Raw genomic sequence first — 17,546 nt, 5'->3', positions numbered from 1 at the left:
AAAGTATTTTTTAATTAAGGTACGTACATCGTTCTTTTAGACGTAATGCAATTGCACACTTTTTAGATGCGCCAAGAAACTGAAAAATTCATGCGACTCACCTTAGTGTGATACTGGCTTTATTCCGGGTGCCTGGAAGCGAGCTCCGCATCTCGCCGAGGTAAGCCTGTGCACATTGGGATGCCCGCTCCTGTCTTCTCTACTGTGTGCAAAGAGGTGAGCTCCTGGCAGAGGGTAGAGGCCCCTTCACCTGCAGGGCCATTCTCTGTACGTGAGAAAATGAGGTTGGTGATATTTTTGCTCTGGGACCCCAAATAGGTAGGGTTTTTTGAGTAATATAATTAATCCAAAAAAATAGCGTTTTTGTGGCTATACCTCTGTAGGGCCCTAGAAACTAAGGCACTCTTCCTTCTCTCATTGGCGAGAAAAGTGGTTTCTTCATGGTGAGATGACTTTCTGAGACTCAGTTCTTTCCTTAGTTCATGTGGAAACTGTGCAGATGGAATTGCCTACGGTGGGTGGCAGAGGCCATGGAGTTGGGTGATACTGGGTCAGCCTCCCCAGCCCTGTCCCTTGGGAGCTCGGGGACTGGATGAGTCACTTACCCCCTGGCTTCCCTTCCTTCGTTGTAGCGCAGAGATGTCGATGTCTGCTACGTGAAGTTATTAGGACTGAAGGCGGTCATGCTTGTAAAGTGTGTTAGTCCCGGCTGCCAGGAGGTGCAGAGCATAGGGATGGTTATGGTCACTTTTCTTGAGAAGTTGAGGGAGGTGATGGGCGCAGGACCTTGGGAGGACGTCACATCAACAGTCTGATTTGTGTTCGCTGGGAACCGGGGCCCGTCATGGGACCCACGAGCCCAAACATCTAGTCCGGTCCCACGGCGCTGGGATCACGAGGGGGACTGGGTTCTTGATCCCCCTGGGCTGACAGTCAGCCCCAGGGTCCTTCTCGTAGCTTGGAAGATGCCAAGGCGCTCTGCGGTCAGGTGCTGGTGTGGAGCCGGGGGAGGCCCGTGGGGACACCAGGAAGAGCCTCAGGACCAGCCTCCGGCACGTGGTGGGAGCAGCTCTGCCCCGCGCGTGCTCAGTGCTGCGGGGCGCGCAGGGCCGCCTGAACGCCTCGTCCTGGCCGCGCGTGCTCAGTGCTGCGGGGCGCACAGGGCCGCCTGAACGCCTCGTCCTGGCCGCGCGTGCTCAGTGCTGCGGGGCGCACAGGGCCGCCTGAACGCCTCGTCCTGGCCGCCAGCCTGGCGTTTTACTCCCCGGGGACACGCGGCCGACATGCCACCGGACTGCTGAGGGATCCTAAAACTTTAAAGCTTGGAATAAACACACATAAAAGTCTAACTGGAGCCCTGCCTTACAGCTAATGACTTAAGAGGGGCGAGGAACTTGCTCAGCCTTGGCCGCTGTTGGCACCATTTGCCTTTCCAGCTTCCCCAGAACTTGTGGCTATTCAGGGGGCAGGGCTCCAGTTCTGTTGCCTACCTTCTGGCCGACGGCCGCCTGGTTCCCTCCCGTCACTTCTGAGACTTGCTGTCCCAGACAGGCGAGCTCAGAAGCCAGTCTGTGTCTGATGTTTAAAAAAAAACAAATGGCAACCTTAATACCACTGGAAATATGTATTATTTAAATAATTCAGAATAAGGCAAAGGCAACTTTAATTAGCTTTTTCTTCGTTCAGTATTTTGGTTGAAGGAAATTGCTTATTTTATGTTTACATTTTCTTTGTATCCTTAAAAGTCCACATAAGGATGAAACAAAGGACCAAAAGAATCACACTGTTTTTCAGCTCTCCAGCAAAGCTGATACGGAGGTATTTCATTGTCGCTCTAAATTGATTTACTCTTTCTGGAAAGCAAGCTAGCTGGGTGTAACCAAAGCTATAACATTATTCATAACTTCTCTCACTCCTGGCTTATCAACGTTAGGACTCTATCCCAAGAAAATATCTTCTCCCTCAGAACCAACATAGGGACTGAAATATGCTTTGCACAGAGAAGGTTTTCCCACTCTTTGTGACAGTGAAAGTGTATAACGAGCTGAAATGCAAGCACAGGAGCAGAGCGTGGGGATTGGCACAGAGGACCGCAGTGATGCCGCCTGAGTTGTCTTCTGCGGGGAGGGGATGCCCGGAGAACGGCTGCTCCCATAGGGTGTGCTCAGTGCTTTTAACCACGTGGCCCAGAGCCACCCAGAGTCCTGCACGGGCTCCTTACTCCGTACCCACGGCTGGAACCCACGGCCGGAAACGGGGAAGCCGGAGCCAGGCTACTGATGGTTTTCAAACCTGGGCCCTAGTGCTGTACCCCTGTGTCTTCATCAACTCAGAAGAGCATTTAGAATAATGGAAAACAGGGTGAATGGTCACTGAGGTTTTTTTGTTTCCTTTTAAAATTGAAACAATTTATTTCCATGTAGAAAGGAAACAATTCTGAACATAATTGTAGTTCTTTTATTAAGCTCATTCATATATGTTCATGTGTTATTCAGAAAAACAGGCTGACTGTTTACAGGTGTCTGAGTGGCTTAGCCTCTGACATCAGTCTCAACTGAGCGTGAATAACTCAATTTTTCATTAAAAATCCCAGCCTTTTTGAGATTCCTATAGTTTCTGGATAAAGAAAGTCCCTAATTCTGGACAGAATGGGGATTTTATATAAGCTAAGGTTTTAAAATGAGCATTTCCAGTTGGTAGAAAATAATGTCTACGTGTGTGTCCGGAAGTTTAAATGATGTAGGTGAGCTCTCATTGGTGCACGTCGCAGAGAAAGGCAGGCAGGGTGGCTGTGGAGCCGTGTGCTTTATCGTGGACCTGCTCACGTGTATCTGACCGCCCGCGTACGTGCACCCACTAAACACAGAGCCATGGGTGCTCACGCATGCTTTGATGTTGCTTCTCTCGGAACTAACCGCTTTCAAAACTGTCGTTCTGATGTGCTGGAGTGGAGTTCTGTTTGCTGTTTAGATTGTAGCCTCCGGAAAGACAGCGTCCACAGGTATTCATAGTCTCTGGGGGCAGCAGAATGCCCCAGACACTCCTTACTCAGAGGCAGGCCAGTTGGGATGGCTCGCTGTTGTGGGAGTGTCTGTTTTTATGCTGACACACGGGTGGCCGATAGCTGTTTTCTTTCTCCCCAGTTTGACTGCGTTGGGTCTTCGTTGCTGCGCGTGGGCTTTCTCTAGTTGCAGCGAGCGGGGGCTGCTCTTTGTCGCGGTGCACGGGCTTCTCATTGCAGTGGATTCTCTTGTTGTGGAGCACGGGCTCTAGGCGAGCAGGCTCAGTAGTTGTGGCGCACGGTCTCTGTAGTGGTGGCTCACGGGCTCTAGAGCGCAGGCTCGGTAGTTGTGGTGCATGGGTTTAGTTGCTCCGCGGCATGTGGGATCTTCCCGGACCAGGGATCAAACCCGTGTCCCCTGCAGTGGCAGGCGGATTCTTAACCACTGCGCCACCAGGGAAGCCCTGGCATTCATTTTTTGAAGAAAATGTTGAAATAGGAACTGACCCCTCACTCTCCCTCGCTTAGCTGCCCTGCCAGTGCAGGGCCACATCAGCTGCCTCAGCCCAGCTTTGCGCTGTTCAACTCCATGGGAAGGAAAAAGATGAATACAGCGTCATCTCTGCCTCTAGCGGGGAGACGGGGCAGCTATGTGTATACAAACGCACGCAGGTCCACTCAGAGGTGAACGGGAAGTGACGAGCAACACAGAAGCCTGGGTGCTTGTTAGACCTCTCTCGCACGACGACAGTGGGCCCTTCCTGGTCTTTCTGCCAATAAAAGGAGTGGAAAAATATGTTATATGTATTTGATAATAAGCAGGAGGATTAAGAGTACCACTTACAGAAAAGTTTGAAAACCACTGCTCTAAGGCTTCCCTCCAATCCCATGCTGTCTGTTCCAAAAGAAGTCCCCCCTGTCTTCCTGAATCCACACAGTGAGCAGCCTTTCAAGCACAATGTGTGATCCTGACTTTGAGTCTCAGCCTTTGGACAGCATCCCACCCCTCTGTGCACCATACGAGGCTCCAGGATCTGCCCTCAGCCCCATCTGTCACTGGTCACCATATGCACGCCACCCATGGCCACACTGTGTAAGAGCTTTGGTATTTAGAACTGGAGCAAAATCTAGCTTAACTTAGCCATTCATTCTGAGAATGTATTGATGTTAGTATTTAAGGAATCTGAGAACTTACAGTGAAAAGTACTTTGTAAATCAGCTTTACATACCGTTTTCAAAATAATCATTTATATAAAGATATAGAAATGTATTTGTCACTCAGCATTCACTGAAGTGCTTATTGTATGTTCTATTGTGTCCCTGCTGTGGAAAAACTACTGAAAGTCCTATCAGCTTTCTCTGGGAAGGCTTTCTAGAGAGGACATGTGTATTAGTTCCCTGTTGCTGTGTAACAAATTACCCCAAGATCTAGCAGTTTAAAACAACGAACACTTATAATCTCACAGTTTCCCTGGATCAGGAATCCAGGAACGGCTTTGCTGAATGGTTCAGGCTCAGGGTCTCTCATGAAGCTACAGTGCCCTGAGGCTTCCAAGTTCACGGTCATGGTTGCTGGGAGGCCTGAGATCCTCCCTGGCTGTTGACATGAGGCCTCAGTTCCTTATCACCTGGACCTCACCGTCAGCTGCCTGCGTGTCCTCGCAACATAGCAGGCATCTTCCCTGTGAGCAGGTGATCCAGGACAGGTGGATGGATGGATGGATGAATGGATAGAGATTGAGACCAAGACAGAAACAGCAGTCTCTTTTGCGTGCTGTCAGTCTCTGGTGATCACACAGACCCACCTTGGTACTGTGGGGAGGGGTCTGCACAGGGTGCACATCCCAGGAGCTGGGAATAATGAGGACTCTTGGAGGCTGGCTGCCCCACCTCTTCCTAGAGGGTTCTTCAAGGACATAGTGGAAGTGCATCGGTATAAAGACACTAGCAGGGGAAGCTGAGATTAAAGGGCACAACGTGCTCACTTTTTTTTTTTTTTTTAACCAGGACTCCTTCTCTTTTCATTTTCATTCCTTTCCACCGACCCTCGTAGCGCAGATTGGGAAATACACAGGCATCTGGCCGCAGCGGTCACCTCCTCCCAGCAGACAGGCCATCATACAACTCAAAATCGAAACAACTGACAAGGGCTCCCAGGCCTGCTGCCTCAGTTCTTCTAAGCCTGCTTATTGCCTGGGTGTCTATAAATATAAAGCTTGGTCGTTATCAGGACCATTCCAGAAGAGCGGAAATTGCCAGGGAAACTGGGTGCTCAGGGAACGGAGTTTTCTGGGTGCTGTGGTCTCCAGGGGAGCTCCCCTGGATTCTCCCGCCAGTTGATTGCTCTGGGTGGACGGAGAGACGGCCTCCTGCTTCCCGAAGTGGGGCTGCCTTCCCTGCTCTGACGGTCAGTTGGTGAGTGGTGGGGGAGGGGGACCCCTGGGCCCGTTGCCTCATGTGACCTGGTGTCCCAGTTAGTGTCTCTGTCATCCTCAGGCAGGTCCCAGAGGTGGCCCGGGGCAGAGTGTGTGTGTCATCGACGAGGTGGGGAAGATGGAGCTCTTCAGTCAGCCGTTCATCCAGGCCGTTCGCCAGGTGCTGTCCACCCTGGGGACTGTCGTCCTTGGCACCATCCCAGTACCCAAAGGAAAACCGCTGGCCCTCGTGGAAGAGATAAGAACCCGAAACGACATTAAGGTGTTCAGTGTGAGTACCCCCGGGCCTCTCTACCCGCAGGCGTGGAGCGGGTGCCCTGAAACAGCACATGGCTCTAGATATACCTTTGGCTTTGAGTTAGTGGTATTTTTTTCCTCTCGCGGCAGAATATAGGTGAGTTATAGAAGCGAAGTTACACCTCTGCTGGATGCCAAAGCAGACGTGCCTGCGGGGAGCCGCCCGAGGCGTCCGCCCCTCCTGCGGTGCCCTCCTCACCGGGCGCCGGGGCCTTGCCAGCATCAGCGCCCGGGCAGCAGTGCTCTGGGCCTGAGCGCATCTCCCCCAGGGCGATGAGGGTGCAGAGGCAAGTGAGTGCCGTCTCCTTTTAAAGGTCTCCCTCTGAAACTGGCTGCCTCCTGCTGTGGGGAGAAGCTGCGGCTGCAGTTTGAAGCACAGTCTCCGATGCTGTAGAGTGGCACCGTCCAGAGAAGTGTCCACGAGGGTGGAAGTGTGCTGTCTGCAGCGTGCGGTGCCGTGGCCATCAGCCACACGGGACGATTTACATTTAAACTAAACGGAATTAAGTTAGAGAAATCTGTTCCTCAGTCACACTGGCCACGTGTCAGGTACCCAGCTGGTGAGACACCCTGCCCAGAACAGGTGAATCAGGCTCTGGGCGCGGCCCAGGAACTTGTCTTCGCCAGCCCTCGGGGGCTCTGGGGCCCCTGCAGTGGGAGAAGCCCTGGGGTGGAGCATGTGTGGAGGACGAGTATGTCAGGGGCAGCGTCTGGGCCGGTTGTCAGGGGCTCTGGTGGCACTGCCGGCGCTTTGCCCGCAGACTTGCCCGTCTCTCCCGCCGTCTCTCTGTGCCCCTCTTTGTCAGGCACTGTCCTCCCTGTGCCGCCTCGGTTGGTTTGCATCAGTGCGGCCACGTCGCTCTGCTGTCCCTCTCCGCCAGCCCTCTGCCGGCGCCAGGTGAAACAGTGGGGCTGGCAGGGCCACTTCTGTGGGAGGGCCGGGCGTGTGCTCTAGCTGCAGAGAGCCAGTGAGCGCCTCACACCGCTGGTTACTTGTCCCCAGGGCCGGCTGGCCCCAGGGGGACATCCCCACGTTGTCACCCAGGTGTCCAGGGTACCTTTGGGCAGCAGACAGCCGCCAGGATGATTAGCCCAGCCAGACTTGGAGGAATCTGTTTGCGCTGCTGCGCTCGTTTATCCTCTCACTTGGTAGATACAGGTTGAGCATCTCCTGTGCGCTGGGCCTCACGCTACGTCTTGGTGGTGAACCAGACAGACCGCGTCTTTGTCCTCATGGAGCCAACATCCTCATGGAGGGGCTCGATGAGAGAAACGCAAGCAAGCATGTAGGCAATGGCAGATGTGGATAAATGCAACACCAGGGCACGGTGGTCCCTGGGGACGGCGGTGGGGGAGGAGGTGGCGAACCGGGGAGGCCTGAGAGCCAGGCAGGGTCACTTCCTCGGTGGACATGGGCCTTGTCTGCGGAGTTGTATGTCACCTCCTCTATCCGTTATGTCACGTGGCTTCCGTATTAGTCTTTGGTTGTGATTGTCGAGTTTCTGTGGAAATAGAGACAATGGATAATGAGAGATCATGAAAGACAATTAGTCTTCAGGTCAGACAGCTTCCAGGCTGGAGGGCTGGGGAGGCGCTGATGCTAACGTCCAAGGCCTGGCTGTCTCTGCAGACTAATAACCCAGCAGTGGGACTGCGGTTGACTCTCACGTCCAGAAACCAGTGCTGTATATTAAGACAACACCACGTTTTCTCCTCTCTAAGCTAGGAGGTTATTCTCTAGGCAAGGTAATCCCGGCTCCTAATGATGTAAAGTGATTAGCTTCTGGTTAATTCTGTAAGCGACCCCGTTATTCTTGTCTTTCTTGTGTTCCTCTGGGGCTCGTGTGATCTTTTGGTGCGTATTTTATAAATGAAGAATCGTATTTTCCTTATCTGCAAATTTAGGGGCTGGATTAGATGTTTCTTTGGTCCTTTCCCTTTCTAATAGGCAGCAAAGTTCCCTGAATTCATTTTTGAGAGCATCCTTTGCATCCGACGCTTAGTCCATGGTACAAGCACATGTGAGGTGTATTCCCTTCCCTCAAGAAAAACAGACCAAGGGACAGTCCAAATCTGGAGGTGGGAAGAGAGATTTGTGTGAACAGGAATAGGGAGAGTTGTCCGGAAGGAAGTGGTTCTTGGCTGGGTTTTTGAAGGGGGAAGTGGGGAAACGAAGGAACATTCCAGATCAGGATTATGCTATGTAAAATGCGGAGGGCACCTTCCCTGTGCTGACAGATGATGTGGAGATGGGACTGAGGTCATGATATTGGGAAAGTATTCACAATAACTCAGAAGTTATTCACATTATCTAGACTGATCTTCTTAACAGGGTCAGGTAAACAGAGCCTTACTTTTCAGAAAAACCCCTGAGGACACTTCCAGTCCTAGACAAAGTGGGATAGACACACTGCTCCCTGTCGCTCCTCCTAAGTCAGATAAAAACCTTGGACGTTGTCCATAAAACAGACATAAGAAGACCTGAATGGTAGAGGGAAGAAGGTGCACTGGCCAGGGACCCCAGGGAGAGCACGAGAGACACGATTGGAAATCACTTGTCATTCCAAGAACCAGGAAAATCAGCCAGAGTGAGAGAAACAGCCGACATGCCAACAGCAAGACGTGATAGATGTTGGAATTATAGGGCAGAGATTTTCAAACAGCCATCATAAAAATGCCTCAGTGAGCAATTACAAACCCACTGGAAACAAATGAAAAATAGAAATTCTCAGCCAAGAAATTGAAAGCTTCAGCAAAGATACAGAAGCTGTAAGGAAGAATGAAGTGAGCATTTTAGAATGTAAAATAGCGTAACTGACGCCAGAGTCCGTGGGTAGACCCGCCAGCAGAATGGAGATGACAGAGGATGGAGTCAGTGAACCTGAGGGTGAAACGGTAGAAACTGCCCAGGAAAGAACAGACTGAAAAAATAAAATCCAGGGCCTCAGGGACCTCTGGAATTCAGTAATATAGAAACTTCTATCCTGGTGCAGGTTCAGGCGTCGAAGCTTCTCTTCCCGAAAATTATGTTTCCCTCTCAGAAGTTTGGTTAAATGTTTTCCTAATTTCTTCTGTAGTTTAATGCCAAGTGTAGCCACTGAAAACTGTTATAAATTTATTTCAATATTAGGTTATGGGAGACCACATGTCAGAAAACATTTAATGGTAATGTCAGTGCTACAGAAACGAGAGGTGAAGACCTTCACGGGTCCAGATTCCAGCAGGAGCTCTCGTACTGCTTTCATCCTTCTCTGACTCACAACGTGAAAAAATATGTCTCTCCCTGCCTGTCACTTCTAACAAAAAAATGTGAGCTTGCTCATGCTGGTGGCATTTCCAAAGCATATTTCACTTGATTTCCTGTGAAATCTCTCCTTCATGAAGATGCTGGAGAATGTTGTCCCCTGAGGGGACAGGAGAGAGGAGAGACGCCCGGAGTCTCAGGAACGGGGATTGAGCTGCCAGGGTGGCCACCAGTCCTGGGGCACCTGGGGGAGGTGCTGAGGTCCATCAGCGCGTCGGGGACGTCACGGCAGCCTGGTCATCAGTGAGAGCTGCGGGCCTTGTCCGAGGTTGTTCGCTTAGTAGGGGCACAGCCAGGATTCAGACCTCGGTCTGTTGACTCCCAAGCCTGAGCGTTACCGTAGCCCTGATGTGTGTTACCTTCGTGGGTAGGGGTGGTTCAGATGATTGGAAATCTAAGATCCCTGCAAAGTACTTGGTCTTCCTACTTTAGAAAAATGTTACTGTAACTAAAATCTGTTCTACTGTTCTGAATTCAGAGCCACTTAAACTTGTTTTAGTCCATAAAGCAGTTTTTGTTCTTTTAGTTTTTGCCCGTGGATTGCAAGATCACAAGAAAAATGGGAACTACGTCCCAGCTTCCCTCCAATTTGGAAATTTTTAGACCTCCTCTTACTCTGCCTGGCCATGGGTTTTTTAACCAAGCAGGGTATAAACCATTTTCATCTCACCAGGAATTTGATGCTGTTTCTGGGTCACAGACTCCTGTAGGTACAGGAATGAGCATACACCTGCCGACCTTTAGGTCAAGAGTCAGTAGGCAGGGTTTTCTGTAGAAATTAACAAGGTAATCCTAAAATTCATATGGAAATTTAAAGAACCCAGCTCAAACAATCATAAAATGTTGGAAGACTCATACTTCCCGATTTCAAAACTTACTGCAAAGCTACAGGAATCAAGACAGTGTGGTGCTGGCACAGGGACAGACACGTAGATTGTCAGAATAGAGTTGAAAGTCCAAAAATAAACCCTTGCATCTGCGATCAACTGATTTTCAACAAGAGTGCCAGGACAAGTTAATGAAGAAAAAATTGTTTTTCAGCCAAAGGTGCTGGAAAACTGGACATCCACATCCAAAAGAATGAAGCCAGACCCTTACCTCACATCTGACACAAAAATTAACTCAAAACAGACCGTAGATCTACATGTAAGAATGAAACTATAGAACTCTTAGAAGAAAATATAGGAGTAATTCTCTGTAAACTTGGGTTAGGCAGAGTCTTATTTGTTCCAACACCAAAAGCACAAGTGACGAGAGAAAAGTAGATACAGTGAACTTCACCAAAATTTAAAATTTTTGTGCTTCAAAGGACACTGTCAAGAAAGTAAAAGGACAAGCCACAGGATGGGAAAAACTATTTAAGAATCATATATCTGATAAGGGACTTTGTGTATCCCAGAATACATAGAGAACTCTTACAACTCAATAATAAAACAACAAATAAACCAATTAAAAAAGGAGCAAAGAATCTGAAAAGACGTTTCTCCAAAGATAGGCAAATAGTTGATAAGCATATGAAAATGTAACACCATTAGTTTTTAGGGCAGTGCAAACCAAAACCACAGTGAGCTAGCACTGCACATTGCTTGGATGGCTATAATGAAATTAAAGGAAAGAAATGGAAAATAGTGTCAGTGAGGATGTGGAGAAATTGGAGGCCTCATACCCTGCTGCTGGGACTGTAAAAATGCAGCAGTTCGTCAGAAAGGTAGACGTGGGATCACCCTATAACTCAGCAATTCCACTTCTAAGTGTGTACCCAGAAGAATTGAAAACGTGTGTTCAAACAAAAACTCGTACACTGGTGTACATAGCAGCCAAAAAGTGACAACCCAAATGTCCATCAGCTGATGAACAAACAAACAGGATGTGGTACACACACGATGGGGCATCACTGGACAGTAAGAGGGAATGCCGTGGTGACGTGTGTTCAACGTGGAGGAGTTTACGTCACGTGACACCAAGGGAAGGAAGCCTGTCACAGAGGATTCCACACTGTACGATTCCATCTGCACGAAATGTCCAGAATAGGCAAATCTATAGACCAAAAAAATTGGTTAGTGGTTGCCAACACCTGGGGGGAAGGAGTGAGTGTAGTGGTTGAGAGTGAGGGTAATTGGGGGCGGGCGGGGAGGGCGTGATGAAAATACTCCAGATAGATAGTGCTGATGACTGCACGGCTGGGAATCTACTAAAAGCCACCGAATTCTGCCCGAGGTTGAATTTTTTGGTATATGAATTATAGCTCAGTAAAGCTACGCTGTACACTCAACGCAGAAGTCAGGACACCCAAACAAAGAACCATCACCTCTCCTTCCTCCTCCCGAGAGAAGTGGCGTTGCCATGGAAACAAAGAACCATTGCCCCTCCTGCCGCCTCCCGAGAGAAGCGGCGTTGCCATGGAAGCATAGTCCCATCCCACGGGCACTGGGTTCCCGAAACCCCACTGGCAAAATAATTCTTGGTTTAGAGCCTTTAAACTTCAAGGGAAAGTAGGGTTAGAGGGTTTGAATTCATGAATGAGCCTATTTTTAGGTTCAATAAAATGAAATGGAGACAATGTGAAACGGAGAGACTAGTAATCCTTTTGTTATGTGTTAATGTATAATAATGAGCATTGTCAAATTAATTTCTTTTTTCAATCCCCTGCTTATTTAAAACTTGTCAGGGTACTTCCCACACAGTTTCAAGGAAATGTATGTGGTTTTGTTTTGCTTTCTTGCACATAGTGTATACATGAAGAGGCATTTTTTTTCCCTGCCTGTTCCTCTGTCCATATGTTCACAGCCTTCCTGACGTTACGGCGCCCAAGTCATTGACTGGTAGGCCAGTCTTAGGCCCTTCCCTGGTCCCAGGAGGCTCAGAGCCACTCAGATGCCTAATAGGCCAGAGTCTTCATAATCTGTATTTAACCGCTCAGCTCTATTTCAAAGACCCTCCTCTGCTTAGAATATAAGAAGCATTGACGGAGCACCCACCCTGTGCTAGACGCAGGAGGAATGTGACGCAGCCCTGTCACCCTGGAACTCGCCGTCCAATTTTCTAGGGGCCCGAGGCCGGGCACCTCCTGCAGCCCTGGGCAGGTCATGGTGGGAGGAGAGGGCGAGGACGCCGGGGTCCTTTCTGCAGTCGTCCTCACCTCCTTTTCCCTCCCAGCCCCCAGTGCCCTCTTCTCGTTAGCCTCTCAGGAAGGGCTTTTCTGCCACCAAAAGTCTGGGGGTAGAATAAAAAGTAGACCAGAATTCTCCCGAAAGGGAAGCGTCCCTGAGTTGACAGACGATGCTGTGCTTGTTCTCGCATCTGAGGGTTTGTCTTGGCTGGAAAGGAACGTGGCAACTGAACGCTGTAAACGGCTTTGCATGAAGATCTTACTGCATAATCTTCAGAAGTCATCCTAGAAAAATCCAAGGGGGCGGCAGAATATTAGTATTCTGTTCACCAGTTTTTAGTGAGAAGTCATCAGAATGTGTCTTTTCTAGTTTTTATCCTTTGTTCTTTTTCTGTGCAAGGCTTGGAGACGTTCTCTGCGCGCTGGGGGCGGGTGGACCCTGTCCCTGCTGCAGCCCCGCAGCTCCCGGAGGACGGTGGGCGGGGCTCCAGCAGGACACCTGCGTGACCGCGGAACTGTGGCCCTGCAGCTTGGCGGTGCTCTCTGGGGCTCTTCTTTTATCATCTCTGAGCCTCCCGCCTGTTAAATCCTGCTTGTCTGCAGGCCTCCGCTGGGCCACTTGAACAGCCTGCCCCCAGGACCGGGGTCTTGGGTAGCGGGGTTTCCACCTCATCACCCTTCACTTCCCTTCATCCCCCCGCCCCAGCCATTCTTTCCGAGGGCTGAGGTCTTCAAAGACTGGAAGTGAAGCCTTAGTGATGACCCAGGGGAAGAAATCCTACCAGCAGCCTGCAGACCCTGTTTCTTCACGTGTCTCATCGCACCGGCTTCAGTTTACACTTGAATGACGTCAGAAGTGTCCAGTGCGGACCTGCTGACCTCCGGTGCCCGAGATCCACCAGCGGCGGCTCCTCTGGAGCTGGATGACGGAGCCGGGGCCCCCTTGGGGATGTCCGAGGGAGCGGGGCGGTGCCTGGCCCCTCCTCCCCCACCCCCGCTGCCACCGTTGCCCCTGTTTTTCTTCCCTCTTGGGTCCGTCTCTCTCCTCTTCTCCCAGCTCAGCATCTCACCGTCTCTCTCACGTGTGTAAAGGGGGTGATGAAATGTCCCCATCAGAGGAGGTGGCCCTTCTGGGCCTGCAGTGAGTCCTCAGGGACCCTGATGGCAGAGCCTCGGGGACTCCTCGTGAGGCCAGGGCGGAGGCGGGGGCCGAGGGCCCGCGTGTCCTCCTGCCCTCCCTGCGTGCCGCTGCCACCCCGATCCTCCGTCCACGGCGGGGACTCCCTCGGATGCTCTCCGCAAGAACGGGCTCGGGCCAGTGTAAGCCAGAACGGCAACGAAGCCTCATGCGGATGGGCGGTTTGTCATCAAGGCGAAGACGGGGCGGATGGTCCTCCTTTCGGTGGAGCCAGGGCTGCCCGGGGTCCAGTGGGCGGCATCCTCGGACACCACCGTCAGGGGACCGGCCTCCGCCGCCTGGCTCTGTCCTTTCGGGACTCAGATGGTCAGGAGGTCCCCGGGGCCGTGGGCAGCTCTGGTGCGGCAGAGGCGCCGCGCTCTTGCAAGAAGGATGTGGGATGCAGGAGCCCCAGGCGGTGAGGTCCACTGCGCGTTTCCTCCAGAGCCGGGGCCCCTGCCCCCCGCGGCGGGGGGAGGGCCTGTAGCGGGACCAGGCCCGTCTCCTCTCGGGGACCTCGCACCCCGAACCCGCTCAAGGTCTTCCGGCCGCACGCACCTCCCCTCCGTGTGATTCTCTGCTCGGCCCTTCTCTCTGCCAGTGCCCTTCTCCCGGCGTCCACCTGTCAGATGCAACTCGGGCATAACCGCCTGCGGTTCCTCTGCAACCCTGCTCTCACTGATGTCCACGTCTGCCCCCCGTCTGGTCTGCGGGCTCTGTGAGGTCAAGGTCCTGGTCTGAGTCTCGCCATCCCCAGCACCTTGCCCACCAGCAGAGCGTGCTGAATGTTGTGTGGGCCACCGAGGAAGGCACTGGTGATGGGAGGAGAGGCGGCTCTGCCCGTGTTCGGGGCGCAGCCCCCCACCCAGCTGCCTGGGGGCGTCTGGATGCTCGAGCTGTACTCCATGGGCCTGTGGTAGTGACAGAAAGAAAAATATAACACAGATCATCGGAGAGAGCTTGAATAAACTGTTAGTGTTGTTTGTTTTTGTAACTGTTGATCACAGAGGTAGCACACCGGGATGCAGGGGCCTGTGTCCTAGTCTGCACTGCGCCCGCGCTACCTCTGAGAGCTCAGGAAAAGCCCTGCCCTTCTCTGGGCTCCTGGTTCCTCGTCATTCACATTGACTGGTGTCGGAGGTTTCTTGCAACGTGCAAATTAGCTAAGCTCACGGAGAGGTGAGTAGATTACTGACCTTCAGAGCATCCCAGAACCCTGGGTGTGACCCAGCGCCAGTGGGTCCACCTCCAGGGCCCACCTGGAGGGCCAGTGCCCACCTGAAGCACAGGTTCTCCTGGCTTCACTCAGGCATCCTTCTTTCCAGGTCAGGCTGAGCTCAGGGGCCACGTCCCAGCCTGCATTCCCATCATCCCTCCCAGGGTTCAATTCGTAGCCCTTTTCCGGTTAAAAATCCTTCCATCATCAAAACCCACTGTCACTGTTTGAGCCGCAGCTTCACAGGAGCTGGTGGTGGGATTCGAGTCCACCGGCCCAGTTTTCAGAGCGCTCTGGAGGACCTGGGCTTCCTCCCTTGGTCGTACCTCCCCTGGGTCACACTTTCTAAAACACCCCTCACCTTTCAGGCTCTTCTTTTAGAATATTACCTGGCAGAGTAGGTAATTGAAGGAAAAGAAAGGGACTCTGAAGCGCGCTTTCTTGCTTCTTCCCACAGGTCACCAAGGAAAACAGAAACCACCTTCTGCCAGAGATTGTGACGTGTGTGCAGAGTGGCCGGAAGTGAAGACGACTTGTCACTGCTTTTCTGCACGTGAACACATCTCTTGGAGAGGAGCCTCAGTTCCCTGCCTGTCCAGGTTTTTGGCCTTCGGGTTTATGAAATCTTGGAGGCTTTTCCAAAGAAAGCCTGACAGCTGTTTTCCATAAAATGTTTAAAAGATCAAATTAGCCTTAATGCTGGATTGACTTGACAAGATTAACAATCCACTGTGGCTTATTCATGCTGAGAGATTTCTGTTTATTTCCTCTTGCAGTTGTGCATATGATTTGGGTAAATTATGAAATGAGAAATGGTTTTCGGAGTATTAGTTGGAATTTGCCCCATTGATTGAAGTTTATAGATGTGTTCAGGGAAAAGGGGGAGAAAAGCGTTCACTGCCTAATCAGTTTTGCATGTCAGGAAAATTCAATCCCTCTCCAGGAGCAGCTGAAGTCTCCCGCAACTTACAGTGATAACAGTTACTTGATTTTTTAAAAAATCAGTATTTCAAAAAAAGCCATTTTCGGTCCTCCCCCCTCCCCATCTCTTATTGTTTATCTGTTTGCTTATTGCTTAATAAAATAAAGGTAGATGTGATGATTGCTCGCATGTGGGTCCCTGCGTGGGAGGGACGAGCAGTCTGTAGAAATGTTGGTAGCGCTGGGTACCCAGCAGGGCTTCAGATCAGAGCCGCACTTTGGCCCCGTTCATTTAGACAAGTTCGCAAACCTTCCTGGGCCCCGTTTCCCTCCCAGAAAAGAGGGAAGTGGGTACCATCAAAGGAAGGTGTCGCCACAGCCTGAAGGAAACCACCCTCAGGCGTCCTCGTGATCCCCTGGGGGGCGCCCGGGGCCGGGGCCCGGGCTGCGGGGAAGACGGTGCAGAGAGAGAAGGTGCAGCCTGGGCAGGGCCCCGTGGGACAGACCACTGAAGCCCCAGAGCTCACAGAGGATAACAGCTGCCCTCCCAGGGGTTGATGGGACACAGTGACGATAACCAGTGCAGTGTCTTTAGGCCAGTTTTGGTGAAGAACTATGAATTACCAGGATTTCTTTAGCCTTAGCTACAAACCCAGCTGGTGCTAATGCCGGGTGTGCCCTTGAATATGACCTCTGACCGGTCCGGGCATCTGTGGAGCGAGGTGTCCCGTGAGCTGGGCCCTGGGGCAGCGGACAGTGCAGGAAGCAAGTCAGAAAGAGAAAAACAAATACCGTATGCTAAGACATATATATGGAATCTAAAAAAAAAAAAAAAAAGGTTCTGAAGAACCTAGGGGCAGGACACACACAGTATTTTAAAACATGGGTTTTTTTTGGCCGAGGGGCATGTGGGATCTTAGTTCCCTGACCAGGGATCGAACCTGGGGCCCTAACCACTGGACCGCCAGGGAAGTCCCCCAAATGGTTTCTTTTCTTCTCTGAATTGGCACGTGTCAGGGAGATGGTCCTTTAAAGTCACGGCCTGTGAACTCTCTGACTGTGGTGGCTGAGGAAGAGGGGGCACCGTCAAGCCGTAAGTGGTCAGGTGCGGGGCGGGGCGCAGTGGTGGCCCAGGAAAGTGGGATGGGCCTCCCCCCTCCTCCTCCGTCTGTCTCGTGTTCGTAGAATGCTGTGTCTGGGAAGACCGCGTGGGAGTAGGGGCGCTGGGGGCAGCTGATGGCAGGTGCTTGTGACTTGGGACAAAGCAGTAGGAAAGTGGAGCAGGCTTGGGAGGAGGGCTTGGGGAACAGGCCTTGCGATGCCCGTTTCATGGGCCAGGAGAGGTCAGTGCACCAAAGCGGTTTTAGAAAACGACTTGCCAGGCAGGTGGCTTTAACACACAGGGCACAAATGAAAATCAGTAATGCCAGGTTAGCCCCGTGATTTATAGAAGGCCAAGCACTACAGTTTATATTATCTTTAGAGGAGAAGCAGTTTTGTTCAGTGTCCAAATGTAGAAAATAAATAACTCTTTAGCTGTGGCAGAACAGGTGAATAACTCCAGCAAGAAATGTCACCTTCGGAAAATCCCCTCTAAATGGGGGCTAATAATACAGTATTTTGCAAGGAATACGCTCTGATAAACAGTTGACTCGCTGAAGATCAGATTAACAAGCTCATGAGTTGTAAATACAAAAGTTGTTTGCAACACTTGAAAAAGTCACGTGGCCGCGTCGTTGACAGTCCGTTAAGAATCCTGGAGGGGATCCAGCCACGATCTCACCCGTGGGTCTGCGTGTGCACACGCTCAGAGCGCACACTCAGGTGGCTTTACGGCCATAGACAGCGCAGAGGGTGGCATCCCTGTCTGAGGAGTCTGGCCCCGATGTGGGTAAACTACACCTTCCCTTCTCCCGCTGCGCCCCAAAAGGCTGCCAGAGAAGCGGGATGAGCGGTAACCCAGCAGTCGGAAAAGCAGCTCTCGAATCTCCGGTGGCAGGAGTACCCGCGTCGTGTCTGCCTTCTCACCTGCATCGCGCTGTCCCTGCAGACTGCTCTCCCAGCTCTTTGAGCAGCTCTCACTGGC

General features: G+C 51.6%; 1 protein-coding gene and 1 long non-coding RNA gene across 4 annotated transcripts in view; one reads left to right on the top strand and one right to left on the bottom strand.

Moving 5' to 3' along the window:
• The window catches only part of LOC132593586 (uncharacterized), a 28,430-nt gene extending 15,227 nt beyond the window's left edge, over positions 1-13,203 (bottom strand). For all 3 annotated transcript variants that reach the window (XR_009559245.1, XR_009559246.1, XR_009559247.1), the window contains exons 1-3: positions 12,016-13,203; positions 4,466-7,235; positions 102-3,771 (exon numbers count right to left, since the gene is read on the bottom strand). This is a non-coding gene — a long non-coding RNA (uncharacterized lncRNA). The remainder of the gene's footprint in view (positions 1-101; positions 3,772-4,465; positions 7,236-12,015) is intronic.
• Positions 1-17,277, top strand: part of NTPCR (nucleoside-triphosphatase, cancer-related) — a 38,268-nt gene extending 20,991 nt beyond the window's left edge. The window contains exons 4-5 of the mRNA XM_030839637.2: positions 5,498-5,707; positions 14,997-17,277. Coding sequence (XP_030695497.1) covers positions 5,498-5,707; positions 14,997-15,065 — 279 coding nt within the window. The 3' untranslated portion in view covers positions 15,066-17,277. The remainder of the gene's footprint in view (positions 1-5,497; positions 5,708-14,996) is intronic.
• Positions 17,278-17,546: the final 269 nt, after the last annotated feature.

Source organism: Globicephala melas, chromosome 16 (genome assembly GCF_963455315.2).
Source record: "Globicephala melas chromosome 16, mGloMel1.2, whole genome shotgun sequence".
NCBI lineage: Eukaryota > Metazoa > Chordata > Mammalia > Artiodactyla > Delphinidae > Globicephala > Globicephala melas.
The sequence above is the reverse complement of the archived record's forward strand: the minus strand, read 5'-3'. Positions and strand labels throughout refer to the sequence as shown.